Raw genomic sequence first — 19,190 nt, forward strand, 5'->3', positions numbered from 1 at the left:
TTTTTTTTTCTTTTTGTCCTACAAACTGATACCGAAACATTTAATTTGGATTAAAAGCAGCATAAGCATAAAAAAAGCATTAAAAAAATTTAAGCATAAAAAAGCAGTGCACGTGACGTGAAAGATATTCGAAAGAACGATAACTTAAGTTCTCAATATCATTTTGTAAGAAGTTAGGTAATAATATTTATTTTCTATTGGTAAATAGCTACCGAACTTTTAAGAAATACGTTATGATATATTTCTACTATAAATTAGGCGTAGTTTTGCACTTAATAAGCCATAACTATTTTGTGGATTTAGATTTCACTATTTAAACCATGCCGTATTTAATATTTCAAACTATTTAACTGTGCAATATATATAGGTGATTATCAAAATAATGGTAACGCCTGTGAATAAAAATGACACTTTTGAATGCTGTTTGTAAGCATTAAAATATAATAATAGCATCAGTTTTTTTTAATAAATAGCAGTGTATATATTCTGGTAGTATGTATTAGCTTTACTAAAGTTCTGTATTTCTCGAATTTTTTTCAAAAACTTAAAATGCCGGACCTCTCACATTTTCAAGGGGGGGGGGACGGAAAGAGAATCCAAATGAAAGAGACCGATGTGTATTGAAGCGAATTGTAATGCATAAAAAGCAAACAATGGCAGCAAAAGTGACCGCAGAGCTCAATACCCATCTAGAATTTCCAGTATTAGTGATTACAGTTAGAAGGCACCTTCATAAACAGAACATTTATGCAGAGTAGCAATTCCCAAGCCACTTGTCACAGAGGTTAATGGTAAACGTCGTCTACAGTGGTGTCACACTCACAAAACCTGATCGATTGATAAGTGAAAGAAAGTAATATAGTCTGATGAATCGTGTTTCACACTTTTCCCTACAACAGGACAGATAAACGTTTGGAGGACACCTGAACAAGCGTATGATCGTGATTGTCTCCTTCCAACTGTCAAGCATGGAGGTGGATATGTCATGATATGGGAGTCATGTCGTGGATTTTTGCTGGGCCAATCATAACCCTGAAAGGATGGATCACTGGGGAGAAGTATAGAGAACTTTTAGCTGACCAGGTTCATCCTATGATGCAAACTTTGTTTCCTGCAAGAGATGGAATTTTCCAGGATGATAATGCACCTATTCATGCATACTTGTCCAATCATGATTTGATAAACACGTGGATGAAGTTAAACATCTGCCTTGGTCCGCACAGTCACCCTACCTCAATATAATTTAACCGTTATGCTCTATTTTAGAGCGTTCAATACAGAATCGATATCCTCCACCGGCATCTCTCCCAGAACTTTCACAATATCTCCAGGAAGAATGGTACAATATTCCTCTAAACACTATTCAACACTTGTATGAATCGATTCCTAGGTGAGTCCAAGCTTTATCACATGCCAAAGGCTGTCCTACACCATACTAATAAGGGATTCTTTATAAATCTAAAGTGTTTCAATTATTTTGATAACACCTGTAGTTAATTATACAAAAATGGACAAACGTCATAAATTGTACAATAAACTACTTATGATATAGTAGGAAAAAATAGATACGAAAACAGTTGTATCTCAAAATGTGTAAATTTCTGCTGATCCCTAAGCAAATAATGGCATCAGTTTTAGTGAATGAAAATCACTGAAATAAAATACCTTAAAATCGTTACTTTTACAATAACGGGGCGTAAGATGATTAAATGTTTACAATTTAAGAAAGGGAAACAACATTTCGGTTAAAAACTGGTTAAATTTCTGTAGTTTCAATAGACCGAAACAAATGATACATGTTTATTTAAATACATCTTCCTTTCTATTGCAGTTATACTTAAGGTTTAAGATAGAGAATGCAAAAATTCTAGGAAACAGAAAAACTAAAATTATTATTTTTATTATCTGTTTAAAACAATATCAATTGATAAAGAATTTAAAAAATTCAAATCATTGTCTTCAAATATTTATTCGTTGCATTATATTAAATTTAAAACTCTTTCTAGAGTTAATTAGTTTGACATAGTATGGTCTACAGTTAACGTTTTCAACGTATTTTATTTAACGGCTTATTTAGACAGAATCTAATATGTCTATTTTCATAATTTTATTGCATTTTGTGAAAATTCTAGCTAAATTTATGCAAGGTAAAAGCGACAAGGGAGTAAAGGGTTATAGAAACATTTGGTGCCAGTCATAATAGGTATCAAGGGAACAAAAAGTCGGTATGTTTATATCATATGATTAAAATACCAAAAATCGAGGAAACATAAAACTTTTTTATATAATATCATATTTTAGTAAGAAATGGGGAAGGGGATTGCAATTGTATCAAAATTTCATTTCACATAATATTAAGTATGCAGCTAATCTTACTCAATTCAGCTGGCTTCTTCAACTACTTCATGCAAATTAATACTGCAGCTCTGTCAAGTGCTTGCGGAATAGCTTTTAAGAAATGTTATTGATACTCTCCTCTATGTCCAACATTTGTTATGTCAGTATCAATTATTTTTAGTGAAAGTTAAATATGGTTGAATGTTTCTGATGTGTCAGAAATTACTTTTCATGACATAAAAGATTTATATGTGATTAAATATTAAAAGACTGTTTTTTATCTTAAAAACTAAAAACGAAATTCAACTAAAAGAAACTTCAAAACTCATAAAAAATATTCAATAGCATTTCCCACATGTATTAAAATCTAGAAATAATAACAAAAGCAGCTCGATTTCAGAGATCAATAAAAAAGAACTGTGTAGATTTGGGTTGCAGATGCAGAAAAAAACTTAAATTCATTTCACATATATATTTTTGGTACTTGTATAGAATGTTATTAAAAAGAAAGAATTTATAATGAAAAACTTAATGTTGTTGGTAATTATTAGTTGGGCAACATTTTGTTTTCAACATCCTTAAATTGATTATTTTAATCAACATGTAAGCGTTAAAAATTAACAGCAATATAATAACATATACAGTAACTTCAAAGGGAAAAAGTAATAAAACATTTATTGTTAAACTTCAATTCAATGAAATCATGTTTTTTCGCCATTTTACACCTACATATTAGTATATAATGTCAGGGTTCCCTTAATAAAATAAGACCTTTTTTGTTAATGAAATTATTTTGGATGCACATAAGTTTATTTACTATCTTTTAAGTGTTAATAGAATATATTTGCCATTTCAAACATAAATTTAAGCAATAAATTTTTTCTCTTAAACAGGTAGACAGTTTTTTATGGACTCAATTTATTTAGCCTCGTTTCTTCAAAGAGCTATTTAAAAAGTTAACTGAACTTTGAGTTAACAGTAAAAACATTAACTTACTAAAAAAGTAAACCGTATCACACACTGAATCTTTAATGGCTATAAAAATTCTATAAGTTAATCTCTTCAACGCAAAAAAATTCAGTCCAAGAAAATTAAAGTATTGACTATAAAGCATTTCCTTAAAGATGCGAGAAGATATTTTTTTCACTATCAAAAGTTATTATGGATTTATACAGACAAATACCTATTGCAGAGAATTTCTTTAGAAAATCAATAAAGCAAAGCAAAATAAAATCTTAAAAGCTGAGAGTAAAGTATCAGTTTTAGAAATATAAAACTTTTTAGTTCATTAATCTTATTTAATTGGATATTTTATAATCGACTTATATAACCAGAAAATTCAAATGATTCATTTTTTATCACTGCACATAAAAGTATTTTTGGTTTTTATACGAAATCATAATAGAATATGTCAGAATGTAGAATTAATTTCAATATTGCAATATTATTTTATTATAGCAATTAGTTTCCTATAACTTGAATGTTTTTTAATTATCGTTTCAATATTTTTTTTTATAAATTTATATAAGATAAACAATTTTTCTAAAGATGAAAACATCTTTTATAGTTCCCTGTCATATTCAACACAAAGCATTAAGAAATGTTTTATGATACATCATCTCAATAAAATGCAACATATTCATTAAATTTATTTCACTCTCAAATTTAAAGCCATATTATTTCTTTTCACCTAAACCATTAATGTTCCTAAAATTTCTGAATTTTCAATAATATGATACATTATTCATGAAAGTATAAAATCTAAAGTAAAATGATCATCCCTTTTTCTCTAGAGATTAAAAATTAATGTTAATAATTTCTAACCAATTTATAGTATTCCTTAATAAAATTGCGTTATTTTATTATCATCAAATAACAAATAAATGTTAATATTAAAATCCTCTATGTAATAAATTCATAACAATGTTTGATAAAATTACATTATTTTGCAATCATTTGATAATAAATAAAAGTTATTATTCATATATATCAGCTAATTTATTGTACAACCGAAACAATTCTAACTGAATTCAGTTTAGCTTTTATTGAATTAAAATAAAGCATCAGATACATATTCTGTGAAAAGTTTCCATTTGTTAGGTTTTAATTTCAAAGAACAATCGATATGTTATGCTTTTTCCTATTAGTTTTTTTGCTCTAATTAATAGATATGATATGTTGTTACGCTTTGCTTTGCGTATTTGTATAGGAAAACTGACTACTCACAGTGTATTTGTTAGTCATCCTGGTAGTTCCGCATTCATGGAAATTGTCTAATGGTAGCTTAATGACAGTTTTTCCGGCATTTGTTTTCGGCATGCATCCTGAAACAAACAAAATTTAAAATTTTAATTTTTATAAAAAGAAAATTACATAATTCACATATGCAATTGGTTTCAGAAAATCGGAAAGAACACAATAATAACATTTGAAATGAAGTAAATAATCGATAATTTCAATATAATGATTTCAAACTGGAAAATTTATAAGAAAAAATTATCTGAAAATTTTCATAATACAAGAGATTTAATTTGTTCTCGTATCTATTACACATTAAGACTAGATGTAGAAAAGAATTTCATCTGCGTTTTCAAATTATATATTGTAATATTATTTCCGATTTCAATCTTTGAATAATTTTTATCTAATGGAATTAAAAAGAGAATTAGACCTATGTTTTCCAAATACATGATGAATACATCGTATTTCTTTTCTCAGAATTAAATATCTTTGTCTAATTAGATTTATAAAGAAAATACCCCCTACGTTTTCAGAGGAAAAAATATATCTATGATGAAATTTCTTTTTCCATCATTGAATATTTTTATCTGATTCTTAACACATGCTAAAAATTTACCCATTAATCGGGTATGATGAAATATTTTAATACGAAGCGAGTTGAATATCAGAAAGTTAATAACTCGGTTAAAAGATTTAACCGATTCTCAAGTAACAATGATTGCTTTTGATATTGTTACAAAATTTTTTCTTTTACTACAAATACCGTCAATTAATCGTAATAACGTAACGCATTTAATTGCTATAGTTCAGCAGCTTGCTTGCTGTCTAATTCTCCAGTTTCTTTAATTGTCGGCGACTCCGACTCCTCTCACACACAACTTCTGACGATCCACACAACTTCACTGCAGCTTCATAGTGCCCATCTTTTATAGTTCCGGGAGGCGGGGCTAGAATATTCAGACCAATCAGGGCGCATCTGAATGTATCTTGGTTCCTACTGGATGGATCGTGAAACTTCTCGAAGTTTCCAGTATGATCCATTTAGTCGCCAAACTCGCCAAATTCGTCGCCAAATGGTCGCCAGGCTTTCAGTCATTGACGCGGCAGTCGCTCAGCATAGATCTTACAACGGTCTTTCTCACGATGACACCACTCGTGCCGGATAGCAAAACCACAGATTTGTAACAATATGAAATTCTTGTACTTCAATAGAAGCGTTCCTCAATTATGTGAATGATTACTGTAATATTTTACTTCCAGGTTCTTATGTTGCTTAAATATTTTTAAAAAATTGATTATCTGACTTAGTTTTCAATTGAATAGACCATGTTTTTATGTTTTTAAATTATTATCATTTAAAATAATTAAAACTAAAATTCAAAAATAAAAACATTTATTTCAAAATTTCATCTCTCCTTGAGAAACTCGTAAATTGTTTTATGTACTTTGTATCTAAGATTGTATATCTCTTGTAAATGAAGATGTTCCAAGAAATCCATGTGTGTCTGAGAGAAACTAAATGCTAATAAATTCAGAACTTAATGCTCAAATTAAATGTCTATTATATATATATGTAAGTATGAAACTTATCATTCCTTAAAACTTTATTCTTTCGAAACTTAATTTTAGTAATGGTTTTATATGATAAAATTATAATTCATACAGAAAAAAAATTACATTTCATAGAAATTGAAAGTGAATGTCAGTCATTCACTGATTAACAGTTAAGATTATAATTATTGTATAAATTCGACTCTTTACTTTTGTCACTAAGTCATGCGTGGCCTCATAACCAATGAATGATTTGTTATTCAAAGAATGCCAAGAAATGTTTTAAATGCAGAATTTACTACACAGAAAATTGAATAATGGTGATTAAACTAAATTTGTTCAAATATATCAATTGCTTTCAATTAGAATGTAACTATAATTAGGTATTCAGCTGGAATTTCTGCCCGTGCTGGAGTTTCAATCATCGTTGTCTATCATGAGTTATTGCTTTTTCGATTAGCATTTGATACCCCCACATACACTGGATACAGTATTTATATATTTATTTCTTTAAAAAAAAGAAGTATTGGGTTCCCCCAGCATATAACCTTTAAAAATAAAACTGAACGCGTTGTTCATAGATAACAATAGATAAAATCCAAACTATTATTACACTAGTATTGAATTTATCTAAAATGTAAAGCCACGTTAAGATGTCAAACTATTAAATCGTGAAGCATCACCTAACCAATAAACATAACCAATAAAACAAGTAAAACATCTCTTCCGCATATTGCAATATTCAATTTACTTTCATGAAAACATGTAAATATAAAGCAATTTAATTTACATTTCTGATTTAAACACAGGGAAAACCAGTGCGATATAAATTATTTTATCATTATTAAGGGAATAAAGTAAAAATAATTAAATAGATGAACATTATTTAATAATTAAATATTATACAACTATAGCCTAGAATAAGACCGGTGAATTTAGTTAATTCTTCGTAAAATTTCAACAATCACGCTTCATTAAGGAAAGTAATTAAGTCGAAAATTTAACAGAAAATTTTAATGGAATTTAATTTCAAGGTATGGAAGGAAAGAATTCTAAATATTTCCAAAGTTTAAATATGCTCTTTTGGCATTCGATAGGAAGAATGTACCAAACTCTCCGAATATGCAACACTGAAATAATTGTTATCCAATCAAATTGATAATAAGGACTAAATTCTAAGGCTAATTTCTGCTAACCGATATTTCATACGAAATGAAATGAACTTAAAATTATTGCAATGATCAGTTAAGGTTAAGCAGATAAAATTTCAATGTTAATATAAATTGCCATCACTATTCAATATTTTATATTAATAGAGAGGCAGTCATTGAAAAATAGTTCAGTAAATTATTGTTTTAAAATTTGTCTTTGCAATTCATTGATTCACATATAAATTACTCATGTTCTAAAGAAGCATACTTTTAAGGTTTTCTTACTATTCTTGAGATATTTTTAATCTTCCTTCTGGAACAAGTCATACTTAAAAAAAGAAGAAAAAAGCCTTAATTTGAAAGATAAATTAAGTCTAAGAAATGTCATACTTTATTAGTGAAAGGGAAGAAAAATTTTAAAAGCATGATGATAGAGTTTCAAGAAAAATCATTATCAATATTTTTAAGAACTCTTTCCATATAAATTTTCTCTTCAGTTGACAAATCGTATTTTGTACTCTTAGCTATAATTTTATTACGAAATTTCTTTTGGTAAAACCTTTAATTTTTGACTGCACTTTATCACTCTCTAAAAGTAGAATGATTACCTCTTTATCAAGAATCTCTTTTATTCGTATTAATAATTATTGTTCTTCAAAAGTTCAACATATTCTCTCAATTACCAAGAAGGAAAAAAATTATCGACATTAATTATTTCTAATTTTATAAAAGTCAGCATTAAAAGTATCATTAATGCCAATAGAAAAGTTATGCGGATGGACGATAATTCAAACAGAAAAATGACGAGGCATTATTATTTATCAAGTTTAGGCATTATTATTTATCAGGCTTCTGAAAGTTATTACAAAAATGGTATAAATAGAATTGTTTATTGATGCCTATATTGAGATAATTACTTTATAATATTTAAAAACTATATGAAAAATTACTACCAAAAAACTTAAATTAGTATCAAATATTTCATTTACCACACATTTCATGAAGATATGTATGTGAAATAATTGAACCATTGTTTACGATTGAAGTTTTGGTAAATTGAATTCTCCAGTGACCTGCCAATAACGATTCTAGAATGAAATGTTAAGCTATTCTTATGCTGATACGCTTCAATTTATTTAATGTTTATTAGTTTTAAAATTGCAAAAATTTAAAAGTTTTAATATTTTTAGTAAAATCTGTTATCCACAATAAGCATTTATAAGTATACCAGAAAATAATTTCAAAATTTTAAGATTTTTTAAACAGTTAGAAACTAATAAAATTGTTGCAATTTTCAGCAAATTTTATTGTGAAACTAACTCATATACCCATATTGTTCGGAATTTACAATACTTTGTCTCTTTATTAATAAAAAATAATTTATTTCATTAACAAGAAACTTTTTCTAAAACCCTTCTTATGCTTCCCTATTAGTGAGAAATATTTTAAATATTTATTATTACAATTACCTCAAACCAAATCAGCTGTTTGCGGTTACTCAATGTAAACACTTTAAGTAATCATAAGCAACTAATAGCTTCGTACGCTGGAAATATATAAAATCGGCTTTTGATGGAATGGCGATGCGCATTTAAATAAACCGATTTTATAAACATTTATATATTTTAATGTAAAAATTAATTTCATTTAAAATTTTTAATTCAACAACATTTTTATTATAAGCAATTTTTCTTTAGTTAAAATGAGAATATCTGCTGTTCGAACAACTTTTAAATATAGCAAATTTAGAGACAGTATCAAATGATTTTTATAAATTGCCGAAAGCTAATTTTCCCGCAAGTTAGTTATTACCTTTAAATTTAATTAAACATCATTAGAGACAATAAGTAAATAAAATGATTTAAAAATGTCCAAAATATCTTCATATTGAGGGACTGAAATCAGTCATAGTTGTTTTATGTTTAAAAACTGAAATCGTTAAAGTGGCGAACAATTTATATATAAAATTTATTATTGAAGTTCAAATTATCATTTTGCATTTCTAGAATTATTATTGCATATTTCAACAATTCTTTTAATTTAACCGTAATTAGATTATAAGTCAAAGCCTTTTGATGATATATGACACATGATGCCTAAAAAATGACATTGTCCGTATTATTTTTACTTCTCACAAAATTAAAAATATCATTTTCGTTATTGATGTATAATTGCAATGGTAAAGAAATAATTTATTCCAAAAGCTTTATTTTTTGATAAAATTAGTTTCTTTCAAAATTATAATAATGAAATACAATACCTGTGAATCCTCTGAGATTTTCAACAAAAACATTCGACTGATTGTTGCCAACCATAATCGTCACCTTCATCAGTTTGGCTGAACATGTGACATCATACGTCACTGAAAAGAAAAGAATTAAAGATTATACTCCTGAAAATATCTAGAGTGTTTTCGAAACAAGAATTATTTACGAATTTTCTTTCATACATACATTATTTGAATCATAAAAATATTATTTTTAAATATACTTTTATAACTGCACTTAAAACAGAATTTGTTGTTTTCTTGTTCGAATTTATTATTCTCTAATTTATATATTTTAATTGCAATTTATGGTTATGAAGATTATAGAATCTTGAAATAAATTCTCTAAAAATCGCAACCAGATGGCGCCCTAGGTAGAGAATCAAAGTCGAATTCTATTAATTATACAAATTTCAAGATTCTTCTGGAATATCAGTAAGTGTGTGAAAATTTTGTTATAAAAATTCATTTTTACATTCAAAAGACAAATCAAGTTTAATAAACTCAAGTAAAAAATGTTTTTCTTTCCAAATTCTAAAAACACACTGTATTTAATCCTTTATATCAAATTTCATTAAAACTTTCAAAAGGGAAAAATCAATTAAACTACAGATTTAACGCTTATTGTTTAAAATATATCATTATTTTTCAACTGCTCATATTTCATTCAATTAAAAGAAAGAAACTGATTGGATTTATTTTTTAATTTAAATATACATGGGAATAAAAATAAAATTATTCAAATTTTTATAATTTCGTCTCTAATTTATTTAAATATGATATTCGAGAAATTAATTCCGTTGCTCCAATACGAAATATATTGCTAAAATAATATGCAAATAATAATAAATTGAACAATCTGAATAAAAAAATTAAGTTTATTGAATCGGTATTATTGGGAATACTGCAGTTGAATAAAGGGAATTTGAATAAGGAAATAAAAATAAAATTGCACAATCTCTTATAATTTCTTCTTTAATATATCGAAATATGATATTAGAAAGGGGAATGAGATTATTCCAGTATGAAAATGATAACTAAAACAATATGTGAATAACAGTTACTTTACAAAATGAATTATATCTTCTTTCACAGAAATAACTGACTCAAATTTTTAATATATAAGCTTTTAAATTCATATTCTTAAGAAATCCGAATTCCTTGAATAAAAATTTTTTTCAAGGAATATAATAATAATCATTTTTCAGATATTTTTGAGGGTTGTTACCTTCCTCACATTTTCGTCTTTACTGAGAATTTCAATGTTTAATGTCTATCATTTCTGTATATTTTACTTTACATTTTCACGCTTTATTTAACTGTGTGTCGTTTTAACTTTGTCATATTTTTTATTTTCTACAAATGATGGTGTACTTTATGTACAGCAATAAATCTTCGTGTTTGACATAAAATATCAGTCAAAAAGGTGTATTTTTAACTTCAGAAGAAATATTTTCTTAGCTTAACTACTGAAGTTATGTTCCATTAATCTCACTTTCAAACAGCATCAAACATAAGTTGTTTTGATAGCAATATAATACACTTCCACTTTTTGATAAATAATTATTCATTACGAAACACTATCCCTAAATAACTTTTGAAATAATACACTAATTAAGAGTTTATAGAAAGTATTCATTTCAAATTCATACATATGTATTATTTTTGTGAATATTTAAAGAAATTCACAATAGAGTTGAAACGAAATGTTGAAAATATTGGTACAATCTATTGTGCATATAAATATTTTGTATACTTTTTTATAAAATTCAGTATGCATCTTCCTTGGATGAATAAAATCGGATTTTATCCCATTCCTCCTGTGTGTCACGTGGAAACTATTGTCCACCTCTCAGGTGGAACAAAATATTTGAGGTCACAATATGCTTTAGGCAATGTGGTCTAAAGCATATTCTTTTAGACCACATTGTTTTAAGATAAGCATAGTAAGAGACATATTTCATGCGACTGTAACGACACATGAAGTGACACCACTGAAAGAACATTTGAAGCTCTACAGCTATGTGAATCTCTAGGTTAATCAAATTGACATTGCCTCAAAAATATTTTACTACAAAATCGTGAATTGATAAAAATTGTAAAAATTAAAATAATAATAATAATAATAATATCAAATACTATCTGCTTTTGCCGATATTTGAAGGTACAGAGTTGAAGTGTACATACACTCTACTACTTTATACCTCATAAAATATAAAAAAAAGCACGTGTGTACCTCTGTTTAATAAATTATTTAACTACGACATATTAAAAAATATAGTCAATCTTTCTTTCAGGTATGTCTTAAAAGACAGTGAGTTTCAGAATTTTATATTCAATTATGATTCATAAGCTCTTATTCTTCAGTCAAAATTTCAGAATTTAGGAAAATAAGTGATAATCTTCCATGAATATTCAACTATAAAACTATGAATTCATAAGAATAAATAAAAATAAACATTAATAAAAAATAATAAAAATCAAATATCAGATGATTAAAGTTTAATAGCTACTATTAAGGATCAATAATAAATCTTTATTTAAATGTTTAAAAATTATGAATTCGAAATATATGTTTGAATCTACTATTTTGCATTCGATCTATTTTGTTCAGAAATAGATCGAATGCAAAGATGGAATTCAGATAGATTCAGAAATAGATCGTTAGAAAAGAACATTTGCATTTTTTCTAAAACTGAAACGATTCATTAAGGTACAATTAAAAATTAAGTTTCCTCCACATATTGGAATTTGACTTTAATAAAAGATTTTCAATCAGGATTTTCTTGTTTTATTTTATTGATCTATTGTGAAGCGATTGCAATACTGCCTACTATTGCTTAAACTAAGGCAAAGCACCCTTTGGCTATGGACAAGACAATTTATGCAGAGGTTTGACGTGTCCCTATATATGTGCGTAAATTATTAACCACGTATTGTCTTGGGGACGAGTCTGTCTGTGTTTATGTGAGGCGAATGCAACTTACTCTTGCAGTTTTATCACGCTCATAATTCCTCACACAACTAACAGGAATAGATAATTTGGGGTGCATAAAAGATTAAGCACATGTCTTCGGGCATAAGCCCATTAGTGGGATTTGCATATAAATTGCTTGTACAAAGCACGGAGAAAATGATTAGCAACTGAGTAATAAAACCCACTTGATAGAAAAATAAAAATAACTATTGAGAATATAATTTATTTTCTTTGAAACTATTAATAAGTGACGCTTATTAAAGAGGAGAGAAATGGACTGATGCTTCCAAAAAATGGAAACAAATGATTTCACAAAAAATTAACTTTTAATCTATACATAACACTTTCAAAAAATACATGTAATTCATATTTCATATTAAAGAATAAATCATAAAAAGTTTTTACAGATTTCATGATTATATTTTAAACAGACTACATTTAACCTCTTCGTCATCCTCCTCCCGCTTTCAAATAAAACTGCTGCGGAGTGGTCTTAACGCACTTCAAGCGTCTTCTATATTTTAAAACTTTTACATATTTAAAACGCTTTATAAATGCTTACTTGTTTGAGTTTTTACTTTTGTTTGTTCTAATGCGGCGAAAAACAGTGGAAAAATAGAAATTTTTGCGGACAGGAGAGGACGGCGAAAAGGTTAAATTATACATGAATGAGAATTTTACGGAAATGGCATAAATTTACATTTCACAAAGTTATATTTTAAAAAATTATTAGATGTGTAGCAGGGGTTCTTTTCTAAGTCATTTAATAAATAGAAAAATGCCTCTTCAAAGTATTTGCAAATAATAAATGCCATAAATGGCGTCCAACTCAACAATAATTCAATTATAGCTTTAAATCTTAGCTGCAGAAATTTAATTTTTGCATCAGGGTTAAAGGAACACTGGTTTATACAAATCCTTCTAACAGTGATTTTTATAACATTATGACCATGCAAACGTCCATCCCCAATTGATAAATGATTCCTCTGTGTTATAATTACTGTACTTAATATGAATCTAAATATTAAAATCTCAAACATAAAATGTGATAGGAAAAATGTCAAATTTATGTTATCAATTTCTTAATGAATTCATAAAATTGTATAAATATTAATGTTAGCAGAAGAATTTAAAAGTAAATAACACTGTCAAAAAGCAAATATTTCAATTTGTCATAAGTTTGCATTGTATTGTAGTCGACAGCGAATCTGGATATTTGATATACGAAGTTGTAAGCGGTCTTCACATTGGTATAGGGTGAAATATGGAAAATGCCGCCCCGGCTGAGTGTTGCCAAAACCATCAGGATACAGTTCTAATAGTTTCGAAGTGGATTAATAGTATAACAAAACGAATACAATATCTATTGTTTTCCTTTCATTTATTTACTATTTCAAAAATTCATTTTCCCTTTTACCTTGGAATAAGGAACACTGCCTTATTTCTTAATAGTCCAATATTTTAAAAACACTGAATTCTATTATAATTCAGTATTAAAAAAAATAAGATCTAATTCATAAGACGTGAATCAGTAGGCGTGGATGTAATAAATAAAACAATATTGCTATCGAAAGGGAAAATATTTGAAGGAAATGAGAATGAATGAAACAGATTGGTAACGCCCAACTTTTATTTTCATTTAATCAAATACATTCTGTTTTTATAATAGGTGTATAAAGGCCGAATAATAAAAATTTTATCTGAATTATTAACCGCGCCCAAATGATAGATTTGGTACTTCATTATTTTAAAACCATTTGTCATAAAATAAATTCATATGACCTTCGTTTTGCTATAATCATTTGATACAAGCAGTGAAGAAAAATTTACTCAGATATTTTATTTCCCTTCATTTTCGAAGATAGATATATCCTTGAATAAATTGCTCAGTAAAATTTAAGTACCATCTAGTAACAAGATTTTATAAGGAAAAATAAAGTCATCAGACAATATATTTGGACAAAAAAAAAACTTATAACAGATTCTTAATCTAAAATTTATATTAAAAACTGAAGCGAGATTGATGGATTGACACTGCATTAAATAAAAAGTAAAGAAATCTCTTAAAGTTATTAACCCATTAAAAATACCGAACGGAATTCTAAAAGGCTATTTTTACTTTAACATCTTCGTCTTCCGTAACACGTCAAGTGGAACTTATACAGGGCGGCCGTAACGCGCTTCAAGCGTACTTTTACATTTAAAAAAACTTTTAAACGTTTAAAACGCTTTGTAAATGTTTACTTGCTTGAGTTATTATTTTTGTTTGTAATACTGCGGTGAAAATCAGAGAAAAAACTGAAATTTTGGCGAACAGGAGAGGACGGCAAAAGGTTTAAATAAATGTTAATTACCAACACGGTGAAAGTATCATAATAACCAAAGAACAAGAAAACTAACTTGGTTAAATTCACAAACTGAATTTCGAAAGGCAATTATTTTATAAATATTTCCATTTTCAATAAATATAAATAAACTATAAGTTGTAAGTTTCTAATAATTCAATGAAAAAGAAAAATTCATAAAAAAAAAGATTTTTTTCTTTCTATTTTAATATGAAAGTGGAGGAAAACTCCACAAAAACAGTGTAGTTTGCAAATAATAACAAAAAACCCGATATAACAGCTACAAAACAACTCTGTACTAAAAATCACAATATTTCTTATAGATGAAAAATTGATTCCAGAAGTATCCAATCTCTTCTGTTCTCTTCGTCCATAAAACTTGGAATGGCTACTCAAAATAAATGATCTGGTGAGAGATACTCAAAGAATCTGTTAAGAGAAACATAAAAATGTTTGTTTGGAAACTTGTTTGCCCTTAAAATATAGAGATATTTCCTGAAACCATCTGTCATTTTATTTTGAGTTATATTATTTTCATGTTAAAACCATACAAGGTCACCAAATGTTTGTACAGCCATTTATTGTTATAATTTGTTAGTATTATGAGAAAGCGAATAAATATTTTTTTTTTCATAAAATAAAGTTTAGGAGGAAATGTTTAATACATTTGAAACCATAACAATGAAGAAAAAAAATAAGCACTGGTTCATCATTTCGGTGAAAAAAAATCTCTTTTATATATTATTTTAAATTATATGATTTTGAAGTTACAATTTTATCGAGTTACTGGTCAATTGTTGGGATTATTTCCAAGATTAATGAGAATACTAACATACGCTATTTCATAAAACCAAGTTTTTACCTAATAAATCATTATAAAGAAAATTACGGTTACTCAACATTAAATTACTCAAATTACTCAACATTACGGTTAGCAAACATCTCTATAGTATGTTATTATGAATGATTTTGTTATTAAAGTACTATTTAATTCAACCACTATTTGATTGAGTCACCATTTGTAGTTACTCTCTTTCAACTTTATAAAAATATGAAAACACACTTTTTCATAAAACAAAATTTTTACGAAAGGGAAAAAAATGATGAGCATTTCTGAAAACCATAAAAAGGGAAAAGAAAAATTACTCCTCATTTCGGTCAAGGAACATCTCTGTAATAAGAAAGAAAAACGCTTATGTCAAGTTAAATTTCCTTTTTTATTAATTGGAGATATTTAGGGATCAAAGAAAGAAATCTCAACTTAGATTTAAATACTCGGCTTCCATCGAGGTTGAAAAAAGGAAGGTAATGAGACGAGATTGCGTGAAATGCATTCCTTACTTTTTTCCTTTCCTTTTTAATCGTTGCCGTCGTCTCTAATTAGTTGAGAAAGGAATGCAATTTCAGTGGGAGGAAATAATACTTCAGTACGCCGAGCAAACATTTTAGCGTATTTTCACCGCAAGGATCAAGAATAATTTGAGGCAGACTTTTGAATCAATTTTATTGATTCGAAACATAAAATTTAAATCACTCTAATTGAGTAAATGCTTGTTGTTTTTTTTAAGTATCCTGACAAACGAGACAGGATACGTTTTTTTTTTTTTTTTTTTTTTTAATTTCCCGCATTGATTCAAGCAAATATTTTTAAAGAATTGTATCTCAATTTTGATTATCGAATTTGAAATGCTTTTAAAACAGCCATTCTGATTCTTTTGGATTTATTTTGATTTTGAAAGTAATCTTAGTTTATCCTTAAGTGTGAGAACTTAAACAAAACTTACATCAAAAATTTTAATGTATTTCCTTACATAAAAAAAAGCTACGAACTTTTTTGACAAATCTTTTTCACAAAATAGAGATTTTATTGATATAAATAACATTAGAATTATAAATTTATATTTAAAATTCTGGACGTATCTGAATTTGTAAAGAAGGTGTTGCAATATTGTGAAATAAATTTTTCGAATGATTTTATTAATTTGAAGGATAAATTTCAAAAACTTAAATTGGGTAAATTATGTTGCACTTTTAATTTTATAAATGTGTAAAAGAACTGATAACTGTTTTCCTAATAGTTCAATAAATATTGGAACGAATTGAAGATTTGGAAAAACTACTTAAAATATTAAAAACTAAATCTTAATTTGATTGTTGCAATTAAATTTTCTTCGAGCTTATTTAAAAAATAAACTATTGTTTAAAAACATTTAACGTACTACAATATTAACCATAAATATTTCGATTTTTTTAAATCGAATTTCAATATCAATTACTATTTCAATTTTGATGTCACCTAAAGGCAGTAATTCTAAATCTTCCGATTGGAAAATATCACCCTGGATAAGTGGAGTTATAATAAAGAAAGGAAATATGGAAATAATTATTTATTGAAAGTCAATTAATTAAAATATTTTTTGATTAATTGACTAATTGATTTTAATTCAGTTAAGAATTAAAAATATATAATTCTTAACTGAAGATTATCTATAAATGAAAAAAATGATATTAAAGATTTAAAATCAGAAAATTGGTGTTTACTTGCATTTGAAATTTTCACTCTCTCTAATATGGAAATCCAGATTCAAAATTATAAACGTTTCAATCTGCTGTCATAAAATTAATTATTGCGATAGAAATAATCAATAGAATAAAATGTTGCACTGTAAAAAGATTTGAATCAAATTTTACAACAGAGTCAATGAATAGGTAAACTACTTTAGGGTTTCATTCAGATTCATTAATCTTTTTATAATGTATATTACGTTATGCAGACGTTTTTTTAAAGAAAATGTTTTTCTTTTAAGTCTTCATTAAAAAACGCGTAATTGGAATAACAGCCACATTAATTATCAAAACTGCACTTACGCATTTATTCTATTAAATCTACAGAATCAAAAAATGAGCAAAGATAGTAGTTTTATTTAGAAATTATGAATCTAATTAACATGGAGAATATTTTGTTTCGATGAGACAATTTGATTCGTATCTTGGCTTTCATTTTTAAAAACTCGACGATAATTTTCTTAATGTCTCTAATTCTCATTAATAATTTCCTTTTTATTAATAAGATAGAAAATTAATTAAAGACATCAAATTAAGAATTTCGAAATTATGTTGTCTTTAGGAAAAAACAAAAGTCAGATAATGTTTCATATTCTGTACATTGTGAATAATATGATTTATTTAAATATAAATCTCACATTTATTCCTTTACGATATATTTTTAAATAATAAGGCGACATATTTTTTTAAATTTGGAATAAAGCCATATAATTACGATCTACATAAAAAATTTTCTTGACAGATAAATATTAATGTTAAACAAAGATGAGATTGGTCCTTTTTAGTACTATGGTTACCGTTCAAAAGAGCATTTGAATAAAATTTATTTTTTAATTTGTTTTTATGGGGAAAATGGGAATAAAATTATAATAAAAAAAAATGGAAGCTGAAGTGGAATTAACGAAAATTGTTCATTTAAAAGATAAATTCCTAATCAAAATATAAAACAAATTTTTAAATTGCCGCTTGAAAATCTTAATGATTGAAATTTGATTTTAATGAACAATAATTATGAGTGAATTAATTTGAAATTTATTTGCAGTTAAAGAAAATATATCAAATCAAATGAATAGAGAATGAAATTATTGAGAATTAATTAGAGAAGATAAATTGTGTTAATTTTTTTATAAGATTTTCATTTAATGCTCCCACATTTATTATAAAACATTCATATCTGAAACACTAAAATTAACAGACTAATTTTCACATAAGTGGGAACGATGTTGTACAGAAATACAGAATATATGTACTCTTAAGCTCATTTCTATGAAACTGCGCCACCTATCGCCTTAATATGGCTTTTATCAGCTTCCATTTGTGAATAAGTCTTGCTATTGTAATAACCAATCAGAATTTTAAATTCTGAAATAAAATCTTAAGAAAGAGCAGAAAAATACAATACTAAATATCATAATATTAAATTATTAATTCTTATGAATTTAAAAATGTCCTAGAAGCCCCGTGATCACAATGCTGTGGTGTTGGAATTTAGTATTCATAACTAAAGCATAGTGGGCTCACGTATCGACTCCACTAAATATCCGTTTATCATAGATAATGATTCGTTCCTCCGACTCAAAAAGGCTTACTTAGTAGTGAATCAAAAGTATGTATGTATGTAGCCTTGAATCTAAAGTATTCATGCAACAGCGAATCAAAAGTGATCACGTTAGGTAGCATATAAAGAGATCAGGGTGCCAGTAGAAACTTAATTTTCATGCGACAAAAAAAATCATAAGGTTCATCTTCGAATATAA

General features: G+C 26.8%; 1 protein-coding gene across 2 annotated transcripts in view; it reads right to left on the bottom strand.

Moving 5' to 3' along the window:
- LOC129958723 (uncharacterized) overlaps window positions 1-19,190 on the bottom strand; it is a 367,468-nt gene that overhangs the window by 41,732 nt on the left and 306,546 nt on the right. For both annotated transcript variants that reach the window (XM_056071376.1, XM_056071375.1), the window contains 2 exons: window positions 9,541-9,642; window positions 4,564-4,661 (listed from right to left, as the gene is read on the bottom strand). In XM_056071376.1, the coding sequence (XP_055927351.1) occupies window positions 4,564-4,661; window positions 9,541-9,610 (168 nt within the window). In that variant the 5' untranslated portion in view covers window positions 9,611-9,642. The remainder of the gene's footprint in view (window positions 1-4,563; window positions 4,662-9,540; window positions 9,643-19,190) is intronic.

Source organism: Argiope bruennichi, chromosome X1, assembly GCF_947563725.1.
Source record: "Argiope bruennichi chromosome X1, qqArgBrue1.1, whole genome shotgun sequence".
In the NCBI taxonomy this organism is placed as follows: Eukaryota; Metazoa; Arthropoda; class Arachnida; order Araneae; family Araneidae; genus Argiope; species Argiope bruennichi.